This window comes from Eumetopias jubatus, unplaced genomic scaffold (assembly GCF_037043125.1).
Source record: "Eumetopias jubatus isolate StellerSeaLion01/CBP00866 unplaced genomic scaffold, mEumJub1_p1.0 scaffold_52, whole genome shotgun sequence".
Lineage (NCBI taxonomy): Eukaryota > Metazoa > Chordata > Mammalia > Carnivora > Otariidae > Eumetopias > Eumetopias jubatus.
The window spans coordinates 756692-784638 of record NW_028274858.1 but is presented as its reverse complement, the minus strand read 5'-3'; the positions used below and the strand labels follow the sequence as shown (position 1 = coordinate 784638).

Below are 27947 nucleotides of genomic sequence, written 5' to 3'. Positions count from 1 at the left end.
ATGAGCAGAGAGGTCTGTGTGCACTCCTGGCCTTGCTCCTACTACTTAGAACTGGAGAAGCGATGGGTTCCTGCAAAGCTTTCATTACCTTCTCACTCCCTGAGATCTGCAACTGATAAAACCGGGGAGGCCCTGGTCAGCTTCTCCTTGTCTAGTGTGATTGAGATCAAGAAGGAGGCTTCTCACTTTGTCTTCAGTTCTATCACCGTCCTGGAGAAGGACCACCTCAAGCACTGGTTCAGCTACTTGCAGCCCAGTCGGAATGCAGTCTTCAGCATCATCGAGCATTTCTGGAGAGAGCTGCTGCTGTCTCCATCGGAAGCACCGCTCCCTGTGACCAAGGGGAAGCAGCTGACTGGTCTGATGGCCTGTTCCCAGAATCGCCTGGAAGAGACAGCCCAAGTCCTCCACCATCAGGGCGAGCAGCTGGGTAGCATCACCAAGGGCCTGGACAAGATGGAATCTGACCTGGACATGGCTGACAGGTACAGGGAGCGTTTCGGACACACGGGTCACGCCCCTGCCGTGCGCAGTGATGCCGGGTGGGCGTTGGTGAGGGACACATTCTGTGCCTGGTGCAGAGCTCCAGTCTTGTGTGAATAAGGAAGGCTACCTCGTTTCATCCTGTGGGGGAAACAGGCCGAGGGGCCAGGTCACACAGATGAAGTTGCTGTTCTGCACGGCCATGTGGTTGCAGGGTTTGAGCTGAAGCTCAAACCAGGGTCCCCAAACCAGGGACCCCCTCCAGTCTTCTAAACAGTGGTGGCCCCAAGGAGCTTTTGTTTATGTGGTTGTGTGTGCCAATATTGCCGCATTTCTTTAAAAACTAAGAAATTAAAAAAGTATTTGTCCGTTGAAAAAGTACGATAATGAACCCATGACCTAGTAACGGAAGTCACTTTGTCAATGACAAATAGCTTTGATAAAGCAGACATGTTTAGTGGGAAGAGTGGGCCATGTTAGAGATGGCCGGGTCCTTCCACCGGCTTCTGCAGCCTGCCCCCCACCTCCCCTCCAGGTTATCCTGTGTCCCGGGACCTCTGGGCCACTCCCCATACATGCAGGAGAGCGAGGGCGAAAAGCCGAGCAGTGTCGTGGTGCTGTTGTGAAGAAACAGACCCCCCTGGAGGGTCCCAAAGACCCCAGTTTGCCAAGCACTGCCCTGACTCTAAGTCGTGTGCAGTGTGAAAGGGATTTTAGCACCTGGGAGGGCTGCCTCAGAGCTCATGACAAGGTGGCGGCCTCTCGTGTTGGGCCCTGAGCGTAGGCAACGCTATCTCACATCAGGGACACGTGCCCGCTGGTGCCGGGAACCCTTGGCCCCAAGTGACCCCAGTCTGCAGTTACCACCTGTGGCTATCTTGGGATATTCTTTCCTAAGTGCCTGCATGGTGAAAGACCTAGTGCTGCAGGGAACGGCCCCAAATCTTGCCCTTAAGAGGGGTGCCTGTGGTAACTGAGGTGGAAGGTGCTCAGACCTCTGTGAGTTTTGGTCCTGGGAACATAGCTGAGCAGTTTCTGCCCTTCTGTGCCATCATGGGGCAGAGGAGGTCATGCGACTGAGTGGTGGGCAGGAGTGATGTAGGTCACTTCCAGGCCTGGTCTCTGAAAGCCTCCCATCCCACACCATCTGTGTGCTGTCTTCCCCTCACCTGCTGGTGGCATGCAGAGAATCCTCCCCAGGACTCAGACGTGAGCTGGAATTTGGGTCGCCACATGGCATCCCAGAGCAGGCCCGACCCCAGCCCTCCAGTGGGGGGCTATGTCAATATTAAAATAATAAAAATCTAGGTTTCAATGATCAGGTTAATAAGAATTAAAAAAAAAAGAATTAAAGGAAGAATACATAGTACCAGCTGGAGGATAGTGAATAAGCACTTTCACACACTGCTATTTGGGAATGTCTGTTGGTTAATCCTTTTGGAAAACAATCTGGCAATTTAGAAATGTTCTTTTAACAAAAGGCCAACTGATGGGGCCCCTGGGTGGCTCAGTCGGTGGGCGTCTGCCTTTGGCTGAGGTCGTGATCCCAGGGTTCTGGGATCGAGTCCCACATCGGGATCCCTGCTCAGTGAGAAGCCTGCTTCTTCCTCTCCCGCTCCCCCTGGTCGTGTTCCCTCTCTCGCTGTGTTTCTTTCTGTTAAATAAATAAAATCTTAAAAAAAAAAAAAAAACACCACAAAAGTGAGAAGATGAACCTGAGGCTAGAGAAAATGCTTGTAGTATCCACTTGTATTCTCACCCGGGGATTCATACCCAGCTAGAAAGAGAGCTCATATGCCAGAATGAGAAAAAGCCAGTTCGGTAGAAAAATGGGCAGGACCATTGTTTGGAGTGTAGGCTCGGCTGCCGTCACGGAGATCCTCAGATCCTGTGGCTTACAGAAGCTGGGAAGCTATTTCCCCCCGCCCTCCCACAGAGGTGCAGGGGAAAGTCGGCGTCCCAGGCAGGTCGAAGGCTCTGCTCTGGGTCACGCCCCGGGGCCCCGTGTTGGCTCCGTGGCTGCGTCAGAAGCTGTTGGCAGCACTCTTCCCAGCCACTGGGAAGGGGGCACAGGGAGGCCAGTGCACACGGCCTTGTTTTTAAGCAGATGAGCCCAGCCCACGAAAGGGAGGTACTGGCACCCCAGTAATTAGAGAAAGGTAAATTAAACCAACAAGTACAGATGTGGGACAACACCGACTGATGGTCAGGGTGTGGGTCGGGACAAGACGTCTTGTGTCGCTGTCACTGATGGGACCTGGCTCGGCCCCTGGCAAGACCTAGCTAAGCCGAAGGTGCACAGACCCCATGACGAATCCCAGCGTGTGTGGATGGGCACATTCACTGAGGCAGCTGTAGTCAGTTGATCCTCAACGGGATGCAGTAATTAGTCACTACTGTGTAGTTTTTGGAAAGAGGTGAGGTCCAGAGCCGACGGCCAAGGAAGAATTCTTGAGATGTCTTCAGTGCAAAATGGTGGTTTTATTAAAACGGGGACAGGACCCGTGGGCGGAAAGAGCTGCTGCTGGGGGGTATGAGGAGCAAATGATGCTGTACTTTGGGGTGGGGTGGGGAGTAAAGGGAGGTTCCAAAAGGATCTTCATCTGCTAAGGACGACATGGGTTACCAGAGCCCTTGCTATTGTCAGACCAAGGTGGTTTTTCCTTGTAGCCAGGCATTAACAGTAACGCAGTATTTGTCAGTAGGCTGCAGGTTAGAAGGACAAAAGATTTTATCTACCTTTCCTTCTGCCTTTGTTTCCCACATCACTGCCAACTCGGATTCAAGGCACTGATTCCTGTTAGATCTGCACAGACTGACTTGGATCCACCTCAAAGCAATGTTAATAACACAAAACCAAGTTGAAAGTAGATGTGTACAAAAGCAACATTTATAAGAGTTTTTAAATGGGTAAAGTAGCAAAAATGCAGGGAGCACTGAACTGCAAAAGCCCAAGCTGGAGGGGCATGCACAGGGCCACACGTGCCGCGGTTCCACAGCGAGCTCCCACAGAGCCGCCATCGAGTGCTCCTCGCGGGGGTCTCCTGGCTCTTGGGGGTCGTTGGCACAGGTGTTCGGTGAGCATGTGATGCAGTTCTGCTTTTCAGTTTTAAAGTGTGTTCCTTCTGGAACGCCCGTTGTCTGGTTATCGGCCGTCCTGGATTGATCTTCTGATAGCGTTTTCATTTTTTCCTTGTCTTTTTGTTCTACTATTTCTTGAGTTTCATCTTCCTCCTACCCTTCCACTTTTGTGATATTTTTAATTTCTAAGATTTATTTTTTAATCTCCAAATGTTTCTTTTGAATAGCAGCCGCCTGTTGTTACTTTGTGGGTTACTGTCCTCTTATCTCTCAGGATTTTCTGGAAAGCCTCTTGTAGGAAGGGCCTGGGGTGTGCCTCCCGGCTTGGGGGAGGCCTCTGCTCCCATTTCCTGCTCGCAGCTCACCACGCCCCCTGCAGTGGTGACCAGACGGAGGTGGGGCCTAGCAGCACCAGGTGGGTTCTCCTTAAATGAACTTCCAGTCTGTTGGGGTTTGAGGCCCAACTTCACGCCTGTTTTCAGAGGTCCCTGGAATTCTGTCTTTTTCCACACAGAGGGTTCTGAGGCAGGGATAACTAGATTCTGGGGTGGCTGGGCCAGGCAGTGGCCCTTGGCCACTGAAGACAAGTGGGGATGGTCACCATAATGGACAGCAGAGCCAAAGCCGTGATCAGAATACTCTGACCCCGAGAGACTTGTGCTCCTGGAGGAGAAGTAGATGGGCAGTTGACCCAGTTCTTTTTTTTTTTTTAAGATTTTATTTATTTATTTGACAGAGAAAGACATAGCAAGAGAGGGAACACGAGCAAGGAGAGGGGCAGGGAGCCCGATGTGGGGCTCAATCCCAGGACCCCAGGATCACCCGGGTGCCCCAGTTGACCCAGTTCATACTTTGACCAGGTCAAGTGAGCAAGCCTCTAACTTGAATTAAAAAGGAGTCATGGCCCCTGAATCAGCTCCCAGACTTGAAGACCGAGTTTGCAGGTTCGAAACCCCTTGAATGATGGGGAAGCTGGAAGGACCCCAGTTTGCTCCTAAAAGTTTACACCTTTGGGAGCCCCTGGGTGGCTCAGTTGGCTAAGCATCTGCCTTTGGCTTAGGTCATGATCCCAGGGTCCTGCGATCAAGCCCCACATCAGGCTCCTTGCTCTGTGGGGAGCTCACTCCTCCCTCTCCTCCCCACTTGTACTCTCTCACGGTCTCTCCTTCTCACTCTCTCAAATAAATAAATAAAAGCTTTATTATTTAATTAATTAAAGTTTACACCTTGTTCTTTCTCCCAGCCTTCCCCCACGGGACTTGTGGCATTTAACCAGGGTGGCCGTGCACTGGGGAGCCAGAAGCCACCAGACTTTTTGGGACCCCTGGATGCTGGAACTGACCCGATGGCAGCAGACCAGTCAGAGTAGGGCTTCTGGGGGTCAAGGGATCAGTGGAGCTCTAACTGAGGTCTGCCTCGTAGTGTCACAGTGGGCCCAGTAGGCCCCGAACCCATCCCAGTCCTGGAGCACATCATCCAGCAGCAGGCAGAATCGCACACTGGTTCCCTGACCTGTGTAGTGAGGGCTGTTCTGGTGGCCAAGCCAAGTGGCAGCCTCTGGACTGCCTAGAATAGTAACCTCTTCTTGGAGGGATTTCTGAGATCAGTGCCCCCATCAAGGACTGGAAGGGTGCATGGATAGTGAGCCCTGCATCATCTGCACTCAGCTCACTCACTCGACGGTGCAGAACAAAGATGGATTGTCTTAAACTTACCAGGTGGTACTCTTAATTGCAGTTGCTGTTCCCGATGCTTGAGCAAATGAACACATCCTCTGGAACGTGCTCTGCAGTGGTCTGTCTGGCAAATGCTCTTAGGAAGGACCACCAGATCAGCTTGCTTTCAGCCGCCAGCAGTGCATTGTATCGTCCCACCTCAGGGGTATACCAGCTCTCCAGCCCTGTGTCATGCTTTATGTCACAGGGCCCTTGACTGTCTCTCCCTTCACAGGATAGCATGCTGGCCCATTTCATGGGGGATACCATGCAGACTGGCTCAAGGAAGAAGTAGCAGCTACTCTAGATGCACTGGAAAGATGTTTGCTTGTCAGAGGTGGGAAAGAAATCTGACAGAAATTAGATACTTTCATCCTCATTGAAATTTCTAGGGATCCAGTGGAGTGGGGCTTGCTGAGGTATCTTTTTATGGTGAAGGATAGATTTTGCATCTGGCTCTTCCTATAACCAAAAGGAAGACACACTTGGGGTGTCTGGGTGGCTCAGTCGCTTAAGCGTCCAACTCTTGGTTTCAGCTCAGGTCATGATCTCAGGGTCATGAGATTGAGCCCCACATCATGCTCTATACCCAGTTGGAAGTCTGCTTGAGATTCTTTCCCTCTCCCTCCCCCCTCTCCTCTTCCCCCCCACTCACACACATGCTTGTGCATGCGCTCTCTCTCTGTCTCAAATAAATAAAATTTACAAAAGTAAAAACAAAACTAAAAGGAGACATGGCACCTAGTGAGCCCCTTAGCATTTTGGAAGCGACATACTCTTCATTTGGGTGTGCTACTCTGGCCAGTTACCAAGTGACTTGAAAAGATGCTAGTTTTGAGTGGGGTCCGGAATAAGAAGGCTCTGTAGCAGGTCAAGGTGCCACCTGGGCCACATGATCCAGCAGATCCAGTGGCGCTCCAAGTATCTGCGGTAGACAAAGGTGCTCTTTGGAGCCTTTGTGGACCTTTATAGGGAGTCACAGTGTAGGATTTCAAAACAGAGCCCTGCTACAGGAGATCAGGCTCTAGCAGGCCCTGAAAGCCTAGGCTAGGTCACATGGCCCCCACTCCTGCCATACAGCCTTTTCTCTCCCAGCCTGCACCAAGGGCACATTCCCTACCTGGGGAACACCCTACAGTCAGTTGACTGAGGAGGAAAATATGGAGCATGGTTTACAGATGGTTTTGTGCAATATGCAGGCATGACTCAGAAATCCTCCCAGTGGGCTGAACTTCAAGCCATGCACCTGAAAATTCATTGTGTTGGAAAGGCAGTCTTGTGCATAAAGTCTTTCGACACACTCTCAGCCTCATAAGAATGGGTTTTAGGCCTGGAACACATAGCCTGTGCCAGACTTATCCCCTAGTAGGGAAATGGCTTTCCCTGTTACAGGCTCAACCAGTGCTCTTTTGTTCTACAGAAGCATGCATGTGAGTGGCTCTCAGGCACACCCCCAGTCTTCTGTATTTCAGACTCCATAGTTGGGGGGTGGGGGGTTGGTCCTTGAGCTGAGGCGTTAGAGGGATGTACATAAGCCGGTTGTCCTGCATCGGCTGCCAGGGGCACCTGATGTCTCTGAGGTACCAGTGCCTACATTGGACCTGATTTTGTTCCGTCTCTTCTCCATGTGAGTAAAGCTGGATAAGGCATTGACCAGTTGTCAGTCAAGCATCCAGTGCTTGACCATGTTGTGTTCTGTGGTAACTCCAAGATGGCTGTGGGCAGACGTGTTTGGAGGCCCCTGAGATTGGTGACCGTTGTGTGGTACTCTGCTCAACAGTTTCCTTGGAAGGAGGAACGGCTAGAGGCTCAACTGCTTACTGATTGGCTGTGGCCGGTGGTTTGGCTGGATGTTTGGGGAATGGCAGAAACATGATTGGAAACTTCATGACAGGGAGGTCTGGGGTAGAAGTATATGGATAGACTTCTCTGAGTGGGACAAAAGGCAAAGATGTGTCCCATGTGAACGCTCACCAGAGCCTCTTCAGCAGAGGAGGATTGTGATAATCAAGTGGCTAGGATGACCTTTTCCCTGGATCCCAGCCAGCCTGTTTCCCCAGCATCTCCTGCAGTTGCCCAGTAGGCCCATGAGCAAAGTGACCACGGTGACAGAGATGGAAGTCATGATGGGTCTCAGCAACATGGATTTCAACTCACCAAGGCCAGCCTGGCCACGGCCGCTGCTGCACACCCAAACTGGAGACCAACACGGAGTCTCCAGTATGGCTGTGTTGTCTAGGCTCCTCAGCCAGCAACTTGATGGTTGGTTGATTGATTACATTGGACTGCTTCTTACTGTGAATCTCTTGAATGTGGCAGGTCGCTTGTCTCTTCTTGCTTTCAAAACTCTGTTTTTGTCTTTGGGTTTCAACACTTTAACTATGATGTATCTCCGTGTGGATCTTTATAAGTTTATTCTTCTGGGGGAGTTGTTGAGCTTTGAGTCTTTTCCAAACTATTTTTGTGAACCATGTCTTTCTTGTTGTGTGTGTTCATTGAAATTTCTCTTCCCTTGTGTCTCCATTCTTAGATATCTGGCTCCCATGAAGGGAAAAGGAAATAGGGCTTGTCTCTTTGAATTCTCTAGCTGGAAAGCTGCTTCAGTTCATGGTGGTTGAAACCCCTATGCTAGCCTCTCTGCGATCAAAAGCAGCAAAAGGGCCCCATAGAACTCGAAGAAAACAAATGTGTGTGTGTGTGTGTGTGTGTGTGTCTGTGTGTGTGTGTCTGTGTGTATACTAAAAATCTGGATTATACGCTTCCTACTTCCTGGAATTCCGTATCTCTCTTTAAATGAAATGAAGACAAATTGGCAATCTGGTTTTGATATCAGGAGTTTGCTGGAATCTAGTTGTAAGTAGTTTGGTTGTATTTCCATTGGCATCTGTGAGTAAATAGTGTGGCCTTGGTGTTGACGTGTTGGAAAATGGCACTCTTGAATGACAGTTTGGCTCTTCACAGTTGAGCCCTATGTAGCTCAGGACTTTGAGGATGTTTTCCATTGTCTTCCTAGTGTATGTTATTGCTAAGTTGTGTAGGATTGTGGCTACTGTTTTCCCCCTATCCTAGATATTCTGATGTTTTATTCTGAGGTGTCTTTGTAGATTTTTTTAAAACAGTCTTCTCATTTACATACCATAAAATTTACTCATTGTATGTAACAATTCAATGATTTTTGGTAGATTTACAGAGTTGTGCAGACATCACTATAGTCCAATTTTAGGTCAGTTCCATCACTCCCAGAAGTTGCCTCAAGCCCTTTGGCAGTCACTGTGTTCTTGCCCTGCCCAGGTCACCACTGATCTACTCTTTCTGTGTAGATTTGTCTCTTCTAGAGAGGTCACATATGCATCATGTTTTTGAGGTTCATCCTGGTTGTAGGATAGATCAGTACTTTTTTACTACTTATTTGTTCTTTTTTTTTTTTTTTAAAGTAGGCTCCATGCCCAACATGGGGCTTGAACTCACAACCCTCAGAGCAAGAGTCCCATGCTCTACTGACTGAGCCAGCCAGGCGCCCTGTTGCTTTATATTTCTGGCTAATATTCTGTTGTATGATCTATCATATTTTGTTTATCCCTTGACCAGTTTTGATGGGCATTTTGTTGTTTCTGCTTTGTTACTATTATGAATAGTGCTGCTTTGGACGTTTGTTTTCCTTTCTCTTGGAAGGGAAGTTGCTGGGTCTCTTTAACATTTTGAGAAACTGACCAATTGTTTTCCAAAGTGGCTGCACCATTTTACATCCCCACCAGTAATGTATGAGGGGCTCCAGTTTCTCCAAAACCTCACAACACTTGTTATCTATCTTTTTCATTATAACTCTCCTAGTGGGTGTGAGGTGGTGTCTCACTGGGTGGTTGACTTTCATTTTCCTAGTGATAATGAGCATCTTTTCATATGCTTTTTTTCCATATGTGTATTTTGTTTTCAGATTCTTTGAGCATTTTTTATGTGGTTGTGTTTTTATTATGGAGTTTATAAGAGTTCTTTATAGAAGTTGATAAGAATTCTTACAGAGTTCTGGATAGAAGTCCCTTTATCAGGTACATGATGTTAAAATATTTGCTCCTTTTCTGTGGATTGTCATTTTCTTTTCTTTTTTTTAAGATTTATTTATTTATTTTAGATATGGAGTGGGGAGGGAGAGAGAGAATCTCAAGCAAACTCCGCACTGAGCACAAAGGCATGAGCCCAGGGGGCTCAATCCCACAATCCTGAGATCATGAACAAGAGCCAAAATCAAGAATTAGACACTTAACCAACTGTGCCACCCAGGTGCCCCCATTTTACTTCTTTGAAGATATTTTTTAAAGCAGAGAATTTTTTTTTCTCCAAGGAATCAAACACAATTTATTTTCGAATTAAATAAGACAGATTGAGGGGCACCTGGGTGGCTCAGTTGGCTAAGCGCTTGCCTTCGGTTCAGGTCATGGTCCCAAGGTCCTGGGATCGAGCCTGCATTGGGCTCCCTGCTTGGCGGGAAGCCTGCTTCTCCCTCTCCCACTCCCCCTGCTTGTGTTCCTGCTCTCGCTGTGTCTCTCTCTGTCAAATAAATAAATAAAATATTTTTAAAAAAAGATTGAGTAAAAGAAAGTTTTACCTCAACTTTCCCAATAGACATTTTCTCCTCAGACTGCACGTTATCAATTTTAAGTCCCATCAGTGGCCTTCATAATATTCACAAAGGATGTCCAAATTGTATCATTTGGTTGAAGATTCAAGTTTGAAAATAACAATCTTTCCACTTTTTGTGCTTTAGAGAATTTTTTTTACACTAATCTCTGTGCGAAATGTAGGGTTTGAACTCATGACACCAGGATCAAGAGCCACATGCTCTATGGACTGAACCATCCAGGTGCCCCACTTTTGTGCTTTAGAACAATTCTCAAAACACATTATGATGCTCCCAGCTCATAACTGTTCAATTATTTTTTTCTTCTCAAAATAGCTTAGAGCAAGAGATTCATTTACTTATGTAATATATATATACATATATATATGTATATATATATTCAAAAACAGAACTTATCCAGTTTCTCCCATGTTCATGGTGGGAAAAACTAGTGCAACCCAACAGATGTAGCAAAACATCTGTGTCCTGTTTTGGCTTCTTTGTTTTAAGGGACCAGAGAAAATCCTTTGTTGTTTTCCTTGTGGTTTCAACATTACAGTACCAAATGTCCTTTTCTTCCCCCCGATCTTGATCCAGCATCCAACATTGATCTTTTATATTCAAAAAAATGAGCTTTCCAGAGCTTTGCAGTTTCCCTTCTTCAGACCCTGCCAAGCAGACTTCCCTCCCTGGAGCATGTGGTCTGACCGTGGCAGACGACTATGGCACACGTGCACCCGGGCCCACTTCGTGGCCACACCCTCGACTCCTCCTCCAGATACCAGCATCCCAGGGCCTGACTGCATCTCTCATGCCTGTGGCCCAGACCTGGCTCGATGCAGGCCTAAAAGATTTAAAGTGTATCTGTTTTTCTTTCATCATTTGCCTTTGGTGTCATATCTGATTCATTGTCAAATCCAAAGTCACAGAGGTTAACTCTTTTTTAGTCTTTCTGTTTAGGTCTGTGATCCACTTGCAGTTCATGGTATGAGAAATGGGCCCAACTTCTTTTCTTTTTATGTGGGTATCCAGTGGTCTCAGCAATATTTCAATTCAGTGTTTTCCCATTGAATTGTCTTATTGTCCTTGTTGGAGACCAGCTGACCCTACACGTAAAGGCTTGTTTCTAGACTGAGTTCTATCATTGATCCACGTGTGGACCCTATGGCAGTACCACACCATCTTCATTTCCATAGCTTTGTAGTAAGCTTTGCACTCAGGTAGTGGGAGTCAACCACATTTATTCTTGTTTTTCAAGATTGTTGGCTAACCTGGGTCCCTTGCATTTCTATATGAATTTCAGGATTAACTGGCCGGTTTCTGCACAAGAGCCAGCTGGGATTTTGATAGAAATTGGACTGAACCTGGAGCAGTTTTGCCATCCTAGCAATGTAATTATTAGTGTGGTGTAAAAACACTTAAATCTGCTGTTTTATTTTTGTGCTACTTATTACCTCTGTTGCTCATTTCTTTTTTCCCCCCTGCCTCCTGTAGGTTACCTGAATATTACTTCATAATTCCATTGTGACTTACCTACACTGTTGTGAATGTATGTCCTTACATATATTCTTCACCGGACACTCTAGGTATTACGTTGTATATGCATAATTGGTCACAGTGTGCTGGTGTTGACATTTTTTTAAAAGATTTTATTTGTTTATTTGACAGAGAGACACAGCGAGAGAGGGAACACAAGCAGGGGAGTGGGGGAGGGAAAAGCAGGCTTCCCACAGAGCAGGGAGCCCGATACGGGGCTTGATCCCAGGACCCTGAGATCATGACCTGAGCCAAAGGCAGCCGCTTAATGACTGAGCCACCCAGGCACCCCTGGTGTTGACATTTTACCCAATTGAGCGGTGTGTAGAAACCTAACCACTGTCTTTATGTCTGTTTACCCTACCAGATTCATATAAATCCTCTGTAAGTTAATTATCTTAACTTCATTTTCCTATTTGAGAACCACAGCAATTTTGTAATTTTTACTTCAAGTGCCATACATATTTTAGCCAGCTCAAAAGAAAAAAGCAAGTGCATTTTATTTCCCTATATTTGTACTCTTTCTGTTTCTCTACCCTCCTTCCTCATGTTCTAGGATTCCTGCCCTTATCAGTTCATTTCTGATCCATCAACTTCTTCAAGACATTCTTTTAGGGCAGCAATTTCTTTGTGGGTTTACTTCCTCCGAGAATAACTCAATTTCTTCTTTATTCCTGAAGAAAAGTTTCACTCATTGTGGAATTTTGAACCGACAGTTCTTTTCTTTGAGCACTGAAAACCATTGCGCCACTTCTTTCTGGCTCCATGCTTTCTGACGAGAAGTGCGCTGCCATTCAAATTGGTTTTCTCCTGTAGGTGAGGTCTCTCATGCCACTGTCAAGATCTTTTCTCTGTTTAACATAACTTCACGGTAATTTCTTTGGTTTTATGCTGTGCGGGTCTGATTAGGTTTTTTTTTTTTTTTTAACTCTATGGGCTTATTTATGTCTTTTTGCCTAAATTGGGAAGTGTTCGGCCATTATTTGTTTGAGTCCTTTTCCAGCCCCACGCTCTTTCTCTTCTCCTGCTGGAGTGGTGGTGATGAGTGTTCAGTCTTTTGTTTTGGACCCTTGGGTTTGTTGTCATTGTTGTTTTTAGTATTTTCTCTCTGTTGTTCAGATTGGGTAATTTCTGTTATTTGATCTTTAATTTCACAGATTCTTTTATCTGTCATCTCAGGCTGCAGTCTACATCTACCCATTTTTTTTTATCATATATTGTATTTCTAAGTTCAAAAATTTCCGGATACTTTATTGTGTCTTCTGTTTCTCTGCTAAGACTTTGTGGTTTTTAATTTATTTCCAGCATGTCCATAATTGCTTGTGGAAATACTTTTATGATGGTGCTTTAGAATTCTTGTCCAGTAATTCCATCAGTTTCATCCTGGTTTTGACATTTGCTTCTATTTTTTATTTAAGAAGAGATGTTCCTGCTTCTTGGCATGGTGATTCATTGTATCCTGGATATTTTGGGTATTAAGACTCTGAATCTTGTTTTTCTGTTTCAGCAGAGCTTTCCCCGACATGGTGCCCCAGGAGTAAGAAGCTGTTTCCTATTGTGGCGCCTGGGTGGCTCAGTGGGTTAACCATCTGACACTTAATTCGGCTCAGGCCGTGATCTCAGGGTGGTGCAATGAAGCCCCACGTTGGGCTCCATGCTAGGTGATGAGACTGCTTGAGATTCTCTCTCTCCCTCCGCCACTCTCTCTCTTTCTCTCTTAAAGGAAAGAGGGAAAGAAGGGAAGGAGAAGGGAAGCTGATTCCTCTTACTGCCGTGTGAGGATGAGAGCCCCAATTCCCCACGTGGCCCTTGTTTGTGCCTTGGGATAGGAACAGACACCTGTTGCTGCTGGCTGGGAGTGGGATTTCAAGCTTCCTCATAACTGTGCCCTAGCTGGGAGAATTGGGGGGGTCTTGTTACCGTCCCCCTCCACTGAGCCAGTAAGGTTTCCCTTGTTACTGATGGCTCTTCATGTGGCCTTCCCTACCACCATCCCACTTAGGGGAAGGAGTCCTCCTGCAGCCAGGTAAGGGTGGATGTCGAGGCTCCTCACGTACTTTTTCTGACACTGCTCCAGTTGGGGAAAGCACACCACAGTATAGCCAACTGAGGGTGGACATCCATGCCACCCTTTTTTTAGTTGAAGTATAGTTTATACACAATGCTCTGTTAATTTCAGATGTACAACATAGTGATTTGACAAATTAATGTTATACTCACCACCAGTGTAGCTTCCATCTGTGTTGGTATTACAATACCATTGACCATATTCCCTATGCTGTACCTTTTCTCTCCATGATTTATTTGTTCCATACTGGAAGCCTGTATCACCCACTCCCCTTCATCCATTTTGCCCCTCCCCCAACCCTCTCCCCTCTGGCAGCCATCAGTTCTCTGTATTTATGGGTCTGTTTCTGCTTTTTGTTTGTTCGTTTGCTTAGTTTTTTAGGTTCTACATATAAGTGAAGTCATGTAGTGTTTGTCTTTGTCCGTCATTTCAATTAGCATTAATACCCTCTAGCTCCATCCACATGCTTGCAAAAGGCAAGACTTCATTCTTTTTTGTGGCTGAGTAATATTCCACTGTGTGTGTGTGTGTGTGTGTGTGTGTGTGTGTGTGTGTGTGTGTGTGACATCTTCATTATCCATCTAGGGAGACCCTTGGGTTACCTCCGTATTTTGGATATTGTAAATAATGCTGCAGTAGAGATAGCGGTGTAGATATCTTTATCACTAGTGTTTTTATTTTCTTTGGGTAAATACCCAGTAGTGGAATTACTGGATCATATGGTAATTCTGTTTTTAATTTTTGAGGAACCTCCTTAACTGTTTTCCAGAGTGGCTGTACCAGTTTGCATTCCCATCAGCAGTGCAAGAGGGTTCACCTTTCTCTGCATCCTCACCAACACCTGTTGTCTCCTGTGTTGTTAATTTTAGCCATTCAGACCGGTGTGAGGTGATATCTCAATGTGGTTTTCATTTGTATTTCCCTGATGATGAGTGATGTTGAGATCTTTTCATGTGTCTTTTGGCCACATGGATGTGTTCTATGGGAAAAGGCCTATTCAGATCCTCTGCCCATTTTTTAATTGGATTGTCCATTTGTTTTGGTGATGAATTGTATAAGTTCTTTATATATTTTGGATATTAACCTCTTATCAGATATATCATTTGCCAATAATGTTTCCCATTCAGTAGATTGCCTTTTTGTTTTGTCAGTGATTTCCTTTGCTGTGCAGAAGCTTTTTATTTTGATGTAGTCCCAACAGTTTGTTTTCACTTTTCTTTCCATTGCCTAAAGAGACATATCCATAAATATGTTACCAAGGCGGATGTCAAGGCGATTTTACTGTATATGTTTTCTTTTAGGAGTTTTATGGATTCAAGTCGCACATTTAATCCTTTAATCCATTTTGAGCTAATTTTTGTGTATGGTGTAAGAAAGAGTCCTATTTCATTCTTTTGCATGTGGCTGTCTAGTTTTCACACCACCATTTGTTGAAGAGACTGTCCTTTCCCTGTTGTATATTCTTGCCTCCTTCGTCATAGATTAATTGACAGTGTAAGTGTGGGTGTATTTCTGGGCTCTCTGCTGTATTCCTTTGATCGGTGTGTCTGCTTTTGTGTCAGTACTGCGTACTGTTATGATTACTACAACTTGGTAGTATATCCTGAAATCTGGGATTCTGATACCTCTACCTCCAGCTTTGTTCTTCTTTCTCAAGATCACTTTGGCTAGTTGAGGTCTTTTGTGGTTCCATACAAATTTTAGTATTATTCTAGTTCTGTGGAAAATGCTCTTGGTATTTTGATAGGGATTGCGTTAAATCGGTTGATTGCTCTGGGAATTATGGACATTTTCACAGTATAAATTATTCTGGTCCATGAGCATAGTATGTATTTCCATTTGCTTGTGTCATCTTTGTTTGTTTGTTTGTTTTTAATCAAGGTCTGATAGTTTTCAGAGTACAAGTCTTTCATTTCCTTGGTTAAATTTATCCCTAAGGTATTTTATTATTTTTGGTACATTCGTAAATGGGATTTTTTTTTTTCTAAATTTCTCTTGTTGCCACTTTGTTATGGGTGTTCATATTCTTAAACTACTTCTTGCTTCAGTTTTGGAATGTTGGGTGTTTTGAGTATTTTGTCTATTTCATATAAGTTGTCCCATTTATTGGTGTAAAGTTGGGTATGATATCCCCTAGAAGGCTTTCCAGGGCTAAAAGAATCTATGGTGATGCCTCCCTTTTTATTCCTGATATTGGTAATGTGCATTTTCTTTGCTTTATTCTTTTTTTTAAGATTTTATTTATTTATTTGACAGAGAGCGAGAGAGCACAAGCAGGGGGAGCAGCAGAGGGAGAGGGAGAAGCAGCCTCCCCACAGAGCAGGGAGCCTGATGCGGGGGATACCAGGACCGTGGGATCATGACCTGAGCCAAAGCCAGATGCTTAACCGACTGAACCACCTAGGCAGCCCTCTTTGTTTTATTCTTGTTCATGTCTTGTAAGGGTTTAATTTTTAAAAATTACTTCAAAGAACCAACTTTTGGCTTTGTTAATATTTTCTTTTCTTCTGTTTTCAGTTTCATTGATTTCTGCTTTTCCGTTCTTCTACTCTGGGTTTAATTTATAACTTTTCACAACAGAAGCTTAAATCACTGATTATAAACCTTTCTGAGAAGTTTTCAAGTACACACATTGAGAACTATAAATTTTCCTCGTGACTGCTCTATTTGCATCCTGCCATTTCCTGCATATTGTCTTGTTTCATTCACTTCCGATATTGTCCAATTCCCTTTATTTAGAATTGTACTTAATCTCCAAATATTTGAGAACTTTCTATTAGTCTTTTGTCATTAATTTCAGATTTCATTTCTTTGGGGACAGATGGTATACTTGAAATTTATTGAGACGTGTTATACTCTTTTCTTAAAGTTCTGAATATACTTTAAAAGAGTGTGTATTCAGCGGTTGGATGATGTTTCCATAAATACCAGTCAGCCAGAGTGGATTAAATAGTGTTTATATTCTTACTCATCATTTTTGTCTTCTTGCTGTGTTAATTATGGAGAGAAATTTGTTGAAATCTTCAACTGTGATTGTCTATTTCTCCTTTTAGTTTTGTTAATTTTTGCTTAATGAATTTTGAAATTGTGTTAGATATACATGTTTAGTATTAAGTCTTTTTGTCAAACTGACTCTCTTATTATTATGTATTCTCTGTCTTTATCCCTGGTAACACTCCCTGTCTTAGGGTTTATTTTCAGCACAATATGTCTTTTTTCCAGTCCCTTTGCTTTTGATGTTTCTGTGTCCTTATATTTCAGTGTTTCTTATAAACAAGACATAGCTGTGTCTTGGTGGTTTTTTCTTTAATCCAGGCTGACAGTCTGCCTTTAAATTAGAGGATTTAGTCTATTTACATTTAGTATAATTACTAATATGGTTGAGTCTAACTCCACCATCTTGATATTTATTTTCTGTTGATACCATTTGATCTTTGTTCCTTTGCTTTTCTTTCCTGCTTCCTTTTTTACTTTTGCTACAAGGTAGATCTCTTTGTATTCATGGGTACGTTACAGTGGTGCCACCCACTGTGGTAGCCACTAGCCACATGTACTTAAGTTGAAAATTCAGTCCCTCATTATATCAGCCACACTCTGGATGCCCAGTAGCCACACATGCTTGTTACCACGTTGGAAAGGAGAGATTATGGCAGAAAGTTCCAGATTGAGGTCAGGATTTATTTTGAGTAGAATTACCCAGGGTCCAATGTGAAAAGGGCATCGTTCTAGTCAGAAGATGTGTGTTCATGTTTTGTGTTTACTACTGATGGGCTTTGTGTCCGTAGGCCTACGAGATCCTGCTCTTAGCCTCAGTTTTCTTTTCTAAAACACACGGATAGTAATTCCTGCTCTTCCGCTTCACGGAGTGCTTGTGGAAAAGAACACTACAAAATGGTTAACAGTCTTCAGGAAAACATTAAAACTCAGTTGACTGTGTTTCTGTGTTTTGTTTGGTCTTTTAGGTTGCTGACGGAGCTGGAGTCCCCTTCTTGGTGGCCCTTTAGCTCCAAGCTTTGGAAGATGCCAGCAGAAACAAAGCCCAAGGGCGGCACCTCAACGGCTAGTCCCAAAGCTCTTGAAAAAGAAGGGGTAGTGGTCCAAATTCCTGCTGTTATCTCCCAGGGAACAGCATCTCATGTTAAAGCAGGAAGTCTTACCATCCTTGTGTCCGGGTTGGAAATCCATGACTCGAGTTCTTTGCTCATGCACAGATTTGAAAGAGAAGATATAGACGACATTAAGGTTCACACACCTTATGAAATTAGCATCCTCCAATGGTTCATCGGGAAGCCAGACATAGCTTATCACCTGATATCCGCCAAGATGCCCGAGGCTGTCCCCATTTTGGAGGTGCAGTTCAGCAAGAAGATGGAGTTGTTAGAAGGTGGCTTGACACCGGGAAGTGCCAGCACGTCTTCCCCAGCAGAGAAGGGCTGCTATGACTGGCAGGTGGGTGAGTGCGCGTCGGTCTCCAGGGGCGCGGCCTGTGGTACACCGTTAACGTGCTGCGTCGCTGATAGCATCTGCTGGTTCTGTGCACCAGTGCAGACTGTCCGTTTGTTTGTAAATGAGAACACTTCAGACCGTTTTCCTCAATACCTGCAACCTCAGACTGTGTGAGTCCCGGAGCGCGGGTGTATCACACACTGGACGGCTGTGTGGGTTTCCCCTGAGCTCAGCAAGGCTCGGTGGCACTTTCAGAACAGAGGAAGGCTCCACGGTAGACGATTCCCCCTTTCCTCTGTGTGACTCAGGGCACCTAGCTGCCCACCCTGGTGGGTGTCCAGTCCCTCCACCCCTGACCTTGGCATCAGTCTGGGTCATCCCAGCCCGCCTTCCAGGGACATGTTTAGGAATCAGAATCTCTGAAAACTGCAGCATAGTTTTTGTGGGTTTGCAGGCCTCCACTGTTGGTGAGGTGTGCTGTCCTCTGAGTGTCTCTGGGGAGCACGGAGCTGGGCATGGCCAGGTGTCGCAAGGGTCCCAGGTCGCAGGCCCAGCCCCAGCCTCGCCCACAGCAGCCTGGGGTCATCTGACTTCTCAGATTTGCCGTCCTGATGGTATCCGGTGGCATCTTGCTGGTGTCTTTATTTTCATGTCTGACGTGGAGCATCTGACGCTCCTTATTGCTTTTGGGCTTCACATGTTTCTCTGTGGATTGCCTATTCTGTGGTTTTTGTTTTTTTATTCTGCTGTGCTGTTTGTTTAGTCCATGTTGTAGGTATGCATCCCTGTTGGCTTTAGAAGCTACCACCTCTGCCAGACTGTCATTCTCCTTTACAGAAATCCTTAATTGGGTATATTCCCCTTGAGTTTGTTTCTGCACCCATCTTAAGAAATCCCAAAGTCATAAAATACCTTATTTTCCCATAGGTGATCTTATGTCTGTGTTACTGTGATTTTTCTAACAGGCTAGTAGGCTTTCCTTATTGACTTTGATTGCTGGATGTCTGTTACAATAAGAGATATGTTTGCTTCTTTTTGTTCTGAAGTGATTGATTTCAGTGCTAATATGTAACCTGGTTCCCTAACACAAGAATATTTTGATGTTATTCTACACGGCTTCACGTTTCAAAAGAAATTTACCTGAAAATAGATCTGTCCCATAAGCACCAAAATTTTGGAAGTGTTAATGTAAACAGGTAATTTTTTGGCATTTCCAGATTTTTCTTTGGCCCTTCTCAAGGCAGGACTGGGAAGCCCGTAAAGGGGCCGAGAAGGGTGGGCAGTAGAAGGGAGCCCAAGACCCTGATGAGGGAGGCGTCAGGCCAGGCCGTCGGTGCCCCCACCCTGCGGTTTGCCCCTGGGGGGCTGGGGCTGGGCAGTGAGGGGACCTGGGGCTGTTAGGCCTGACACAGAACGCCTTCAGCCATTGATTCTGCTGATGGAGAACTCCCCGTGCCAGGCACAGTGCCGGGCCCCCACAGTCCCTCTTGTCATGGAGCTCCACAACATTCGTGGGTTTTCTGTGTACCTGGTGGTTTTGGAGAGAGTGTTGCGTGCCAGTTGCGGGATGCCAGCACACTCTATGCAGGGGATAAGAGGCTTCCTGGGCCTGCTCTGACCCCGCATGTCCAGGTGCAGACAGGGCTGGAGAGGAGCAGGAAGTGCGTGCCAGGGCCTCTGTGGCCGTGGTCCAGCAGCAGGAGCCTAGGTGAGTGTGGATTCCACAGGGCCCGCCATCAGGAAGGGCACAGGCCAAGGCTGTTGACCACAGGCTGCACGTCTTCCTCCTCAGGGAAGCCTCACATAAAGTCAGCTGGTGCTGGGCCTTCGCCACATCCAGAGACACGTTCTCAGCAGCACCTAGATTCAGGATGTGTGGCCTCGCCTGTCAGTCACAGATGGTGTGTGTGTGTGGAAGGAGTGGGACCACCTCCACGATGACAGATGGGTGTTCATCCGGGTGTTCACTTTAGCCTCTGGGGTGGAGGGGTTCCCACAGCATGTCTGCATCTGCATGGAGCAAGAGGTGCCATGCTCCCTCGGTGAGGCCACCCTGCCCCAGGAGTGGGTGAGGGCGCAGGTGATGAGGAGGGGAGGCGGGGGGGGGGAGGCCAGCACGTGGGCTTGGGAGCAGAACAGCAGGACCGCGTCTGGCTTGCTGGGGACTCCGCGGGAGGCCTGGGCGGGCCCTCTCTGTCACCTCTGTTTCCAGCACCTGTGTTTTCACTGTCCCACGGTGGAAAATGCAGAAGCGGTGGGGGTGGTAACCGTGACTTGACATCTCAGAAATTTACCCCATCCTCCAGAAGCCGTGTTGGTAGCTGCGTGGCCAGCAGGGGGCAGTGTCACCACAGGACCGGGTTTGCCTTGCGTCAGTGTGGGGAAGAACTTTCCAGAGACCTCTGCAGTCCTGTGCAGTGTAGGTGGCCCGGGCAGCGACTGGCCCCGGTGGTCTCCTGGGCTTCAGGGGTGGGAATGACACAGGTGGCCTGCGTTCACCCTGGGGAAGAGCAGTGGAAAATGGCTGTTTTCTTGCACAGCATCTTTAGGGTACCCTTTACATCTTAGCGTGGTTTCAGACTTGAGGAAGAGCTGGGAGGAGAGTCCCCGTGGCTGCCATCCTCACTGTCACAGCTGACGAGCCTGTCTGAGCTCTGTCTAGATCCCCTCGTGCTTGCCGTTGCAGGACACCGTCTGGAGTCCCGCACGACGGGTGGTGTCTCCCTGGGCTCCGTTACTCTGAAGGTCTCGACGGCGCGTAGGAGGAGTGCTGAGGTTTTGTACACCGTCTCGTGATTGCACTCTTGTCTCATGTTGTCTCATGGTCCTGGGGTGATGGTTTATGAAGAAGACTTCAGAGCATGGCCCATGCTTAGCAATTGATGGTATTTTGGGTAATTTTTGTCTTTGTTGTTTGCCAACGGCCACGTTTGAGAGAAGCCTTCTCTGACCACCTCATTTAAGAGACAACACTCGCCCTCGGGTGCTGTTGCCCTCTGATTGGCTGCCGTGCTCTCACACTGGGACAAGTACTGCATCTGGACAGGACGCAACTTGTCTCTTGATGACCACATCTCCAGCACCCAGAACAGGCCCAGGCATCCAGGAGCACACTCATCTGCATGAAATAGTACACATCTGGGACCCAGACTTCACCGTGCCCAGGCCGCAGTCCTTGAACCTGACACTCCCCCCTGACCCACGGCCTCAACTCAGACCACTGAGGCCATTCACAGCACCAGCACATCAGGCCTGTCATGCCCCTAAGCTCTAAGCCTAACCCCAGGTTGGCTTTTGAGCATCTGTTCCCAGAGCCTTGCTCCAAAGCACCAGGTATCCGGGACACCCAAGCAGCATCAAGGGACTCGGGCTGCCACCCAGAAGGAAACCGCACCACTGTGAACTCTGGAAAGCACTCAGAGCAGAACTCTGAACGCCCATCCCTGCGAAACTGCACTTTCTGTGCCGCCTGGCGGCAAACCCTGAGCCTGACTCCCAACCTGATCCCACCCTCAAGACACACTGCCCATCCCAGCTCGCCACCGTTCCCACAGACCAGGAGTGCCGTGCACCTGGGCCCTAACCCTAACCCTAACCCTAAACCTCACGTGGCTTCTGAGAGATCTCTCCCTAGGTCCCTGGCTCCATGCCCCAGGGATTTGCGCCACCTAAGCAATACTGGAGGACACAGACTGACACCACAAAGCAAAATGCACCATTTGGCACTTCTGAAAGCACTGAGAGCAGGAGAGCTATGCCTGCCGTACCCCTGGGCCCTAACCCCGACCCTAGGTGGGCTCCTGAGTGCCTTGTTTCCGCAGGTCTCGCTCCAGAGCCCCACGGACAGGGCACACCTGAGCAATACCAGAGGACTCAGCTTGCCACCAAGAAAGAAACCCCGCTGGTTGGAACCCCGGAAAGGATTCACAGCAGGAGAGCGCTGCATGCCCACCCCAGCGAACCCACACTTTCAGCGGTCCCCTGGCCGAAAAGAAGAGCAAGACACTCACGCTGACTAAAGACACTCACGCTGACCCACACCCTCGACCCTCACCTCCAGGAACCTCAACGCAGCGCTGGCACATCAGGCATCCCGTGCCCCTATGTCCTAACCCTCACCCTGGGTTGGCTGCTCAGGGGTCAGTCCCCAGAACCTGTCTCCAAAGTCCCAAAGATTCGGGACACCTGAGCAATATCGAGGGACTCAGGCTGCCACCCGGAAGGAAAACGCGCCATTGGGAACTCGGGAAAGCATTCGGAACAGAACTCTGAATGCCCAGCCCAAGGAACGCACAAATTTTGCGCCTTCTGGCAGCCAACTCTGAGCCTGACACTCAACCTGACCCACGCCCTCAAGACAAACCCCCGAGAAGCAAGCCACAGTGCTGGCACGTCGGGCCTGCCGTGCCCCTAGGCCCGCACCCTATCCCTCGCTGGCTTCTGAGGGCTATGGCCCCAGAGGCCTGGCTCTAAAGCCACAGGGATCGGAGGCACCTGAGGAATACCAGAGGATGCAGCCTGTCTCCCAGAAGGAAAACGCACCATTGGGAACTCAGGGCAAAGCTTTCCGAGTAGGAGAATCCTGCGTGCCCATCGCAGCGAAATGCCACTTTCAAAGGCCCCCTGCCCACAAACCCTGAGCCTGAAACTCATCCTGACCCACACCCCCAACTTGGATCCCCCGTACCCCAAAGCTTGCCCCAGAGTGGCCAAATCAGGACTCCAATGACCCTAGGCCCTAAGTCTATCCCTAGTGTGGCTTCTAAGTTTCTGTATCCAGAAAGCTGCCTCCAAAGCCCCAGGGATGGCAGTAAGTGAGCGACATCAGAGGACTCAAATGCCAAAAAGAATTCAAACGCACTACTTGCAACTCCGGAGAGTGTTCCGAATAAGAGAATTCAGAATGCACATCCCAGCCAACGCACAAATTTGGTGCCCTCAGGTGGCCAACCCTCACCCTGATACTAAACCTGGCCCACTCCCTCAAGACAGACCCCCCAGAGCAGGCTACGGTGCTTGCACGTCAGGCTTGCCATGCCCCTGGGCCCTAACCGTGACCCTACAGAGGCTTCTGAAGGGTCTGTCCCCAGGGGCCTGGCTCCAAAGCCCCAGGGACTGGGGAGACCTGACCAGGGCCGGAGGACTCAGCCTGCCAATAAACAGGAAAAAGTGCCATTGGGAACTCCGGAAAGCTTTCTGAGCAGGAGAACTGTGTCGGTCCATCCCAACGAACCCCGAGTTCAACGTGCCCAGGCCACAATCCCTGAGCCTGACACTCCCCACTGACCCACGGCCTCAACTCAGACCCCAGGAAGCTCATCACAGTGCCGGCACATCAGGCCTGTCACACCCCTAGGCCCTAAGCCTCACCCTAGCTTGGCAACGGAGTGGACTGTCCTCGGACCCTGGCTACGGAGTCCCAGGGGTGGCTGTAACTGAGCAACACTAGAGGACTCAAACGTCAAAAAGAATTCAAACACACTACTTTCAATTCCGGAAAGCATTCAGAACTGGAGAAATCTGAATGCCCAACCTAGCCAATGCACAAATTTGGCGCCCTCTGGCGGCGAACCCTGAATCTGATGCTCAACCTGACCCTCGCCCTCAAAATAAACCTCCCAGAGCTGGCTACAACCTTGCACGTCAGGCCTGCCATGCCCCTAGGCCCTAATGGTGACCCTATGGATGTTTCTGAAGGGTCTGTCCCCCAAGGGGCCTGGCTCCAAAGCCCTAGGGACTGGGGACACCTGACCAGTGCAAGAGGACACAACCTGACACTAAAATGGAAAACGTGCCATTGGAAACTCCGGTAAGCATTCCGAGCAGGAGAACTGTGCCGGTCCATCCCAACGAACCCCGATCTCAATGTTCCCAGGCCGCAATCCCTTAGCCTGATACTCCCCCCTGACCCACAGCCTCAACTCAGTCCCCAGGAAACTCATCACAGCGTTGGCACATCAGGCCTGTCGTGCCCCTAAGCCCTAAGCCTCACCCTGGGTTGGCTTCTGAGCGCTCTGTCCCTAGAACTAGCTCCAAAGCCACAGGGATTTGGGACACCTGACAAGTATCAGAGGACTCAACCTGCCACCTCAAAGGAAAACGTGCCATTGGGAACTCCGGTAAGCATTCCGAGCAGGAGAACTGTGCTGGTCCATCCCAACAAAACCCAAGTTCAACGTGCCCACACTGCAATCCCTGAGCCTGACACTCCCCCCCGAGCCACAGCCTCAGCCAGACCAGGGAAGCTCATCACAGTGCCGGCACATCAGGCCTGTCATGCCCCTCAGCCCTAAGGCTCACCCTAGGTTGGCTTCTGAGCGGTCTGTCTCCAGAGCCTGGCTCCAAAGCCCCAGGGACTTCAGACACCTGACCAGGGCCAGAGGACTCAGCCTGCCACTAAAAAGGAAAACGTGCCATGGGGAACTCCAGTAAGCATTCCAAGCAGGAGAACTGTGCCGGTCCATCCCAATGAACCCCGACTTCAGCGTGCCCAGGCCGCAGTCCTTGAGCCTGACAGTCCCCCCCGACCCATGGCCTCAACTCAGACCACTGAGGCCATTCACAGCACCAGCACATAAGGCCTGTCATGCCCCTAAGCCCTAAGCCTAACCCTAGGTTGGCTTCTGAGCGTCTCTCCCCAGAGCCTTGCTCCATAGCACCAGGTATTCGGGACAGCCGAGCATTATCAAGGGATTCGGGCTGCCACCCAGAAGGAAACCACACCACTGGGAACTCTGGGAAACGCTCAGAGCAGAACTCTGAATGCCCATCCCGGCGAAACTGAACTTTCTGCACCGCCTGGAGGCAAACCCTGAGCCTGACACTCAACCTGACTCCCGCCCTCAAGACACACTGCCCATCCCAAGCTCGCCACAGTTCCCGCAGACCAGGGGTGCCGTGCACCTGGGCCCTAACCCTAACCATCACGTGGCTTCTGAGAGGTCTCTCCCTAGGTCCCTGGCTCCATGCCCCAGGGATTTGGGCCACCTGAGCATTACAGGAGGACACAGACTGACACCATAAAGCAAAATGCACCATTTGACACTTCTGAAAGCATTGAGAGCAGGAGAGCTCTACCTGCCATGCCCCTAGGCCCTAACTCCAACCCTAGGTGGGCTCCTGACTGCTTTATTCCCACAAGTCTCGCTCCAGAGACTAACCCGTACCCTAACCCTAACCCATACTGTAACCCTAACCCGTACCCTAACCCTAACTCGTACCCTAACGCTAACCCATACCCTAACGCTAACCCGTACCCGTCACCTAACCCCTAACCCCTAACCCGTACCCCAACCCGTACCCTAACCCGTACCTTAACCCTAACCCATACCCTAATCCTAACCCGTACACTAGCCTGTAGCCTAACCCTAACCCGTACCCTAAACCATACCCTAACCCGTACCCTAACATTAAATCCTACCCCCAAACCATAAATCCTATCCCTGATGCTATCCAAAACTGTAACCAAAACCCTGAACTTTAACCCCTTTCTTCTTTTTCCCTGGCCTGGAGTTTCCTTGTTCCCAACCATGTGCATAGTCTCCGTTCCATGGAAAGTTCATCCCCCTAAAATATTTCTGAGTCTCAGTTTTCAATCTGCACAGCTCAGTCCCATTCAGAATGGTTGCCTTAGGTTCTAGGGCTTACCTGTAATTAAAGCTCCCAGGTGTACCCATGAGGATTACTCCTGCAGCCCAAGTCGTCTCGGTCCTGGAAAGGCAGTTCACTCTCCTTCAGTCTCAAAGCACATTTTTGTTGGATAGGGTAAGTTCTTGTGGGCCCAAGAGCCCCCTCCCAAGACCCAGCCTTTCAGGATTCTTGCCCTGTTCCAGGTTCCTGCCTATCTGGACCTCCATATTTTGTGCATAAGCGGTAGGTACCTCCCCAGCCTGCCAATGTCAGCTGGGGTCTCTCAGGCCTGTGGAGGACAACCTGGTCCCAACCCATCTGCTGGTCACCTGGCTGTTGGGATCAAAGCCCCACAACTATTTCTTTGGCAGCAGTTTTAATGTGACTATCAGCCCCAGGACCGTCTGCCTGTTCGATCCCCAGCTTCGTCAGTCCTCACAGGTGTCTACTATACGGAGATAACATGTTATCTAACATTTAATCCGCTGCACTGGCCAAGGAAGCCCACTCTCCTCCAGCTCAGCCTTCAAAGGAAATAGGTACATTTGAGTTAGTACAGGCTTGGAAATGGATAGATTCCACGTACCCCCAACTGCCCGCTCCTGAAACCAGGCTTCTTCTGAACTTCTCGCTGTACAGATCCCTGGGTACATCCCTGTGTGGGACGTGTGTGTGCAGTATGCAGTGATCAACCAGTTTTGTGTGTCCAGGACCCTACAAGCCAGTGGAGGTCCGACCTCCACAACAAATTCACCTTCTGAAAGGAGGGGGCACACCCCTGAAAATCGTTGCGTGGTGGTAGATTTCCACGTTTGGACTGATTGCAAACTGGGGATGCTGACTTGCACAGCAATCAGTGCTCGCAGCTGTTTCATTGAAGGGTACCCCAGCGAGTCTGTGGAGCCCCATAATGGCAAGGATGTGCAGCTTCCTCCAGCTGGGCCTTTAGGGGGAATATGTACATTTGGACTCATCAAAATGGTGCTGCTGTAATTTCTTATCCTACTTTAGTGCTTCATATAGAGATTTTCAGACATAGACACAGTGACCCAGCCCGACAGCACGTGGTAAGAGTTACAAGGGCCTTGGCTATTTAACAAAACCGAAAGTGACAACCAAATAATGCAGCACAGGACTTGCGCGTCCTTGATGAGGACATAATCAGGAGCAAGTTATTCAACCAAACCAAATGCAAATTTGTTTTTACACTTTTCATGTGTACTTTTAGTCTTTGCTTCATACAGCCACTGATAACTGAGGAAACTTTCAAGTGCAGGATGTCTAAATATTTTTTAAAGATTTTTATGTATTTGAAATAGAGAGTGAGCAGGGGGAGGGGCAGGGGAGAGGGAGAAGCAGGCTCTCCACTGACCTGGGAGCCCGGCGGGGCTCCGGCCCTGGACCTGGAGATCCTGACCTGAGCTGAAGTCCGAGGCTTAACAGACTGAGCCACCCAGGCGCCCTGGGATTTCTAAGTATTTTACTAAAGAAGACACGAAAAGGCCACAAACTACAAATGCCTACACCAAAGAGGGAAACACGGCCCAGCTCTGTTTACCCGTGTCCCCGCCCCTCAGCACCGCAGGAGGCCCGCCCGCCGCCCGCCGACCCAGCGGCCAAGCAGCCCTACCCAGGCCTGGCCATCCCGGGCACCTCCCGCCCTCCCTCCCGGCACCGCGCTAGCCAGCCCGTACCGCGGAGGGGTCCTTCAGGCCTCGGGCCGGGCAGCCCTCCTGCGGGTCCTTGTGCGGTTGCCTAGCAGCTGCGAGGACGCGAACGGAGCCGGAAGCGGAGTGCGGCGCCCAGAGAACCCGGCTGGGCGGAGGGCTCCGGGGCGGGACCGGGGCGGGGCGGGACCGGGGCGGAGCGGGACCGGGGACCGGGGCGGGGTGGGGCGGGGGACGGGCGCCGACGGGGACATGGCTGGCCGCCGGCGGGCCCACCGGGGGAGTCCGGGGTCGCACCTCGTTTCCCTCAGGTGGCAGGCCCAGCCTTGGGATCCACCGTCCTTGGGCCCCGGGCGGGAGAAGCACGGATCGGTGGGTTCATTCCGCGGTGTGGGGGCGAGGGCAGTGCAGCCTGACGGGGAAGGTTGGTTCCCAGATGTGTCGGGTGCCCAAAAGATGTTGGTCGAATGAGAGAGGCCTTGCGAGGTGGATGGCGGAGCGCCAGCTGTTGACGGTCTTCGAGCCTGGAGTTTAGGTCTGGGTTTGGCTTTGGAGCAGGTCCCTCTGCTCCAGGGGGAGATGGAAGGGGCAGCCCCTCGCTGTGCTCACCAACCACCTACCGCTTGCCATACACGGGTCATGAGATGAGGGTACCTGGGTCAACAAGGCTCAGCCCTACCTGAGCAGCGGTACCGTCAGGGAACTCT

At 48.9% G+C, this 27947-nt stretch overlaps 1 protein-coding gene across 1 annotated transcript; it reads left to right on the top strand.

Annotated features, from left to right (window-relative positions):
* On the top strand, positions 1-27711 carry LOC148161846 (synaptosomal-associated protein 47-like). Its single transcript, XM_088020529.1, has 5 exons — positions 1-485; positions 17461-17951; positions 19577-19652; positions 22359-22515; positions 27151-27711. The coding sequence occupies exons 1-5, from the start codon at positions 1-3 to the stop codon at positions 27709-27711; spliced, it is 1770 nt and encodes a 589-aa protein (XP_087876655.1).
* The last annotated feature ends 236 nt before the right edge of the window (positions 27712-27947 follow it).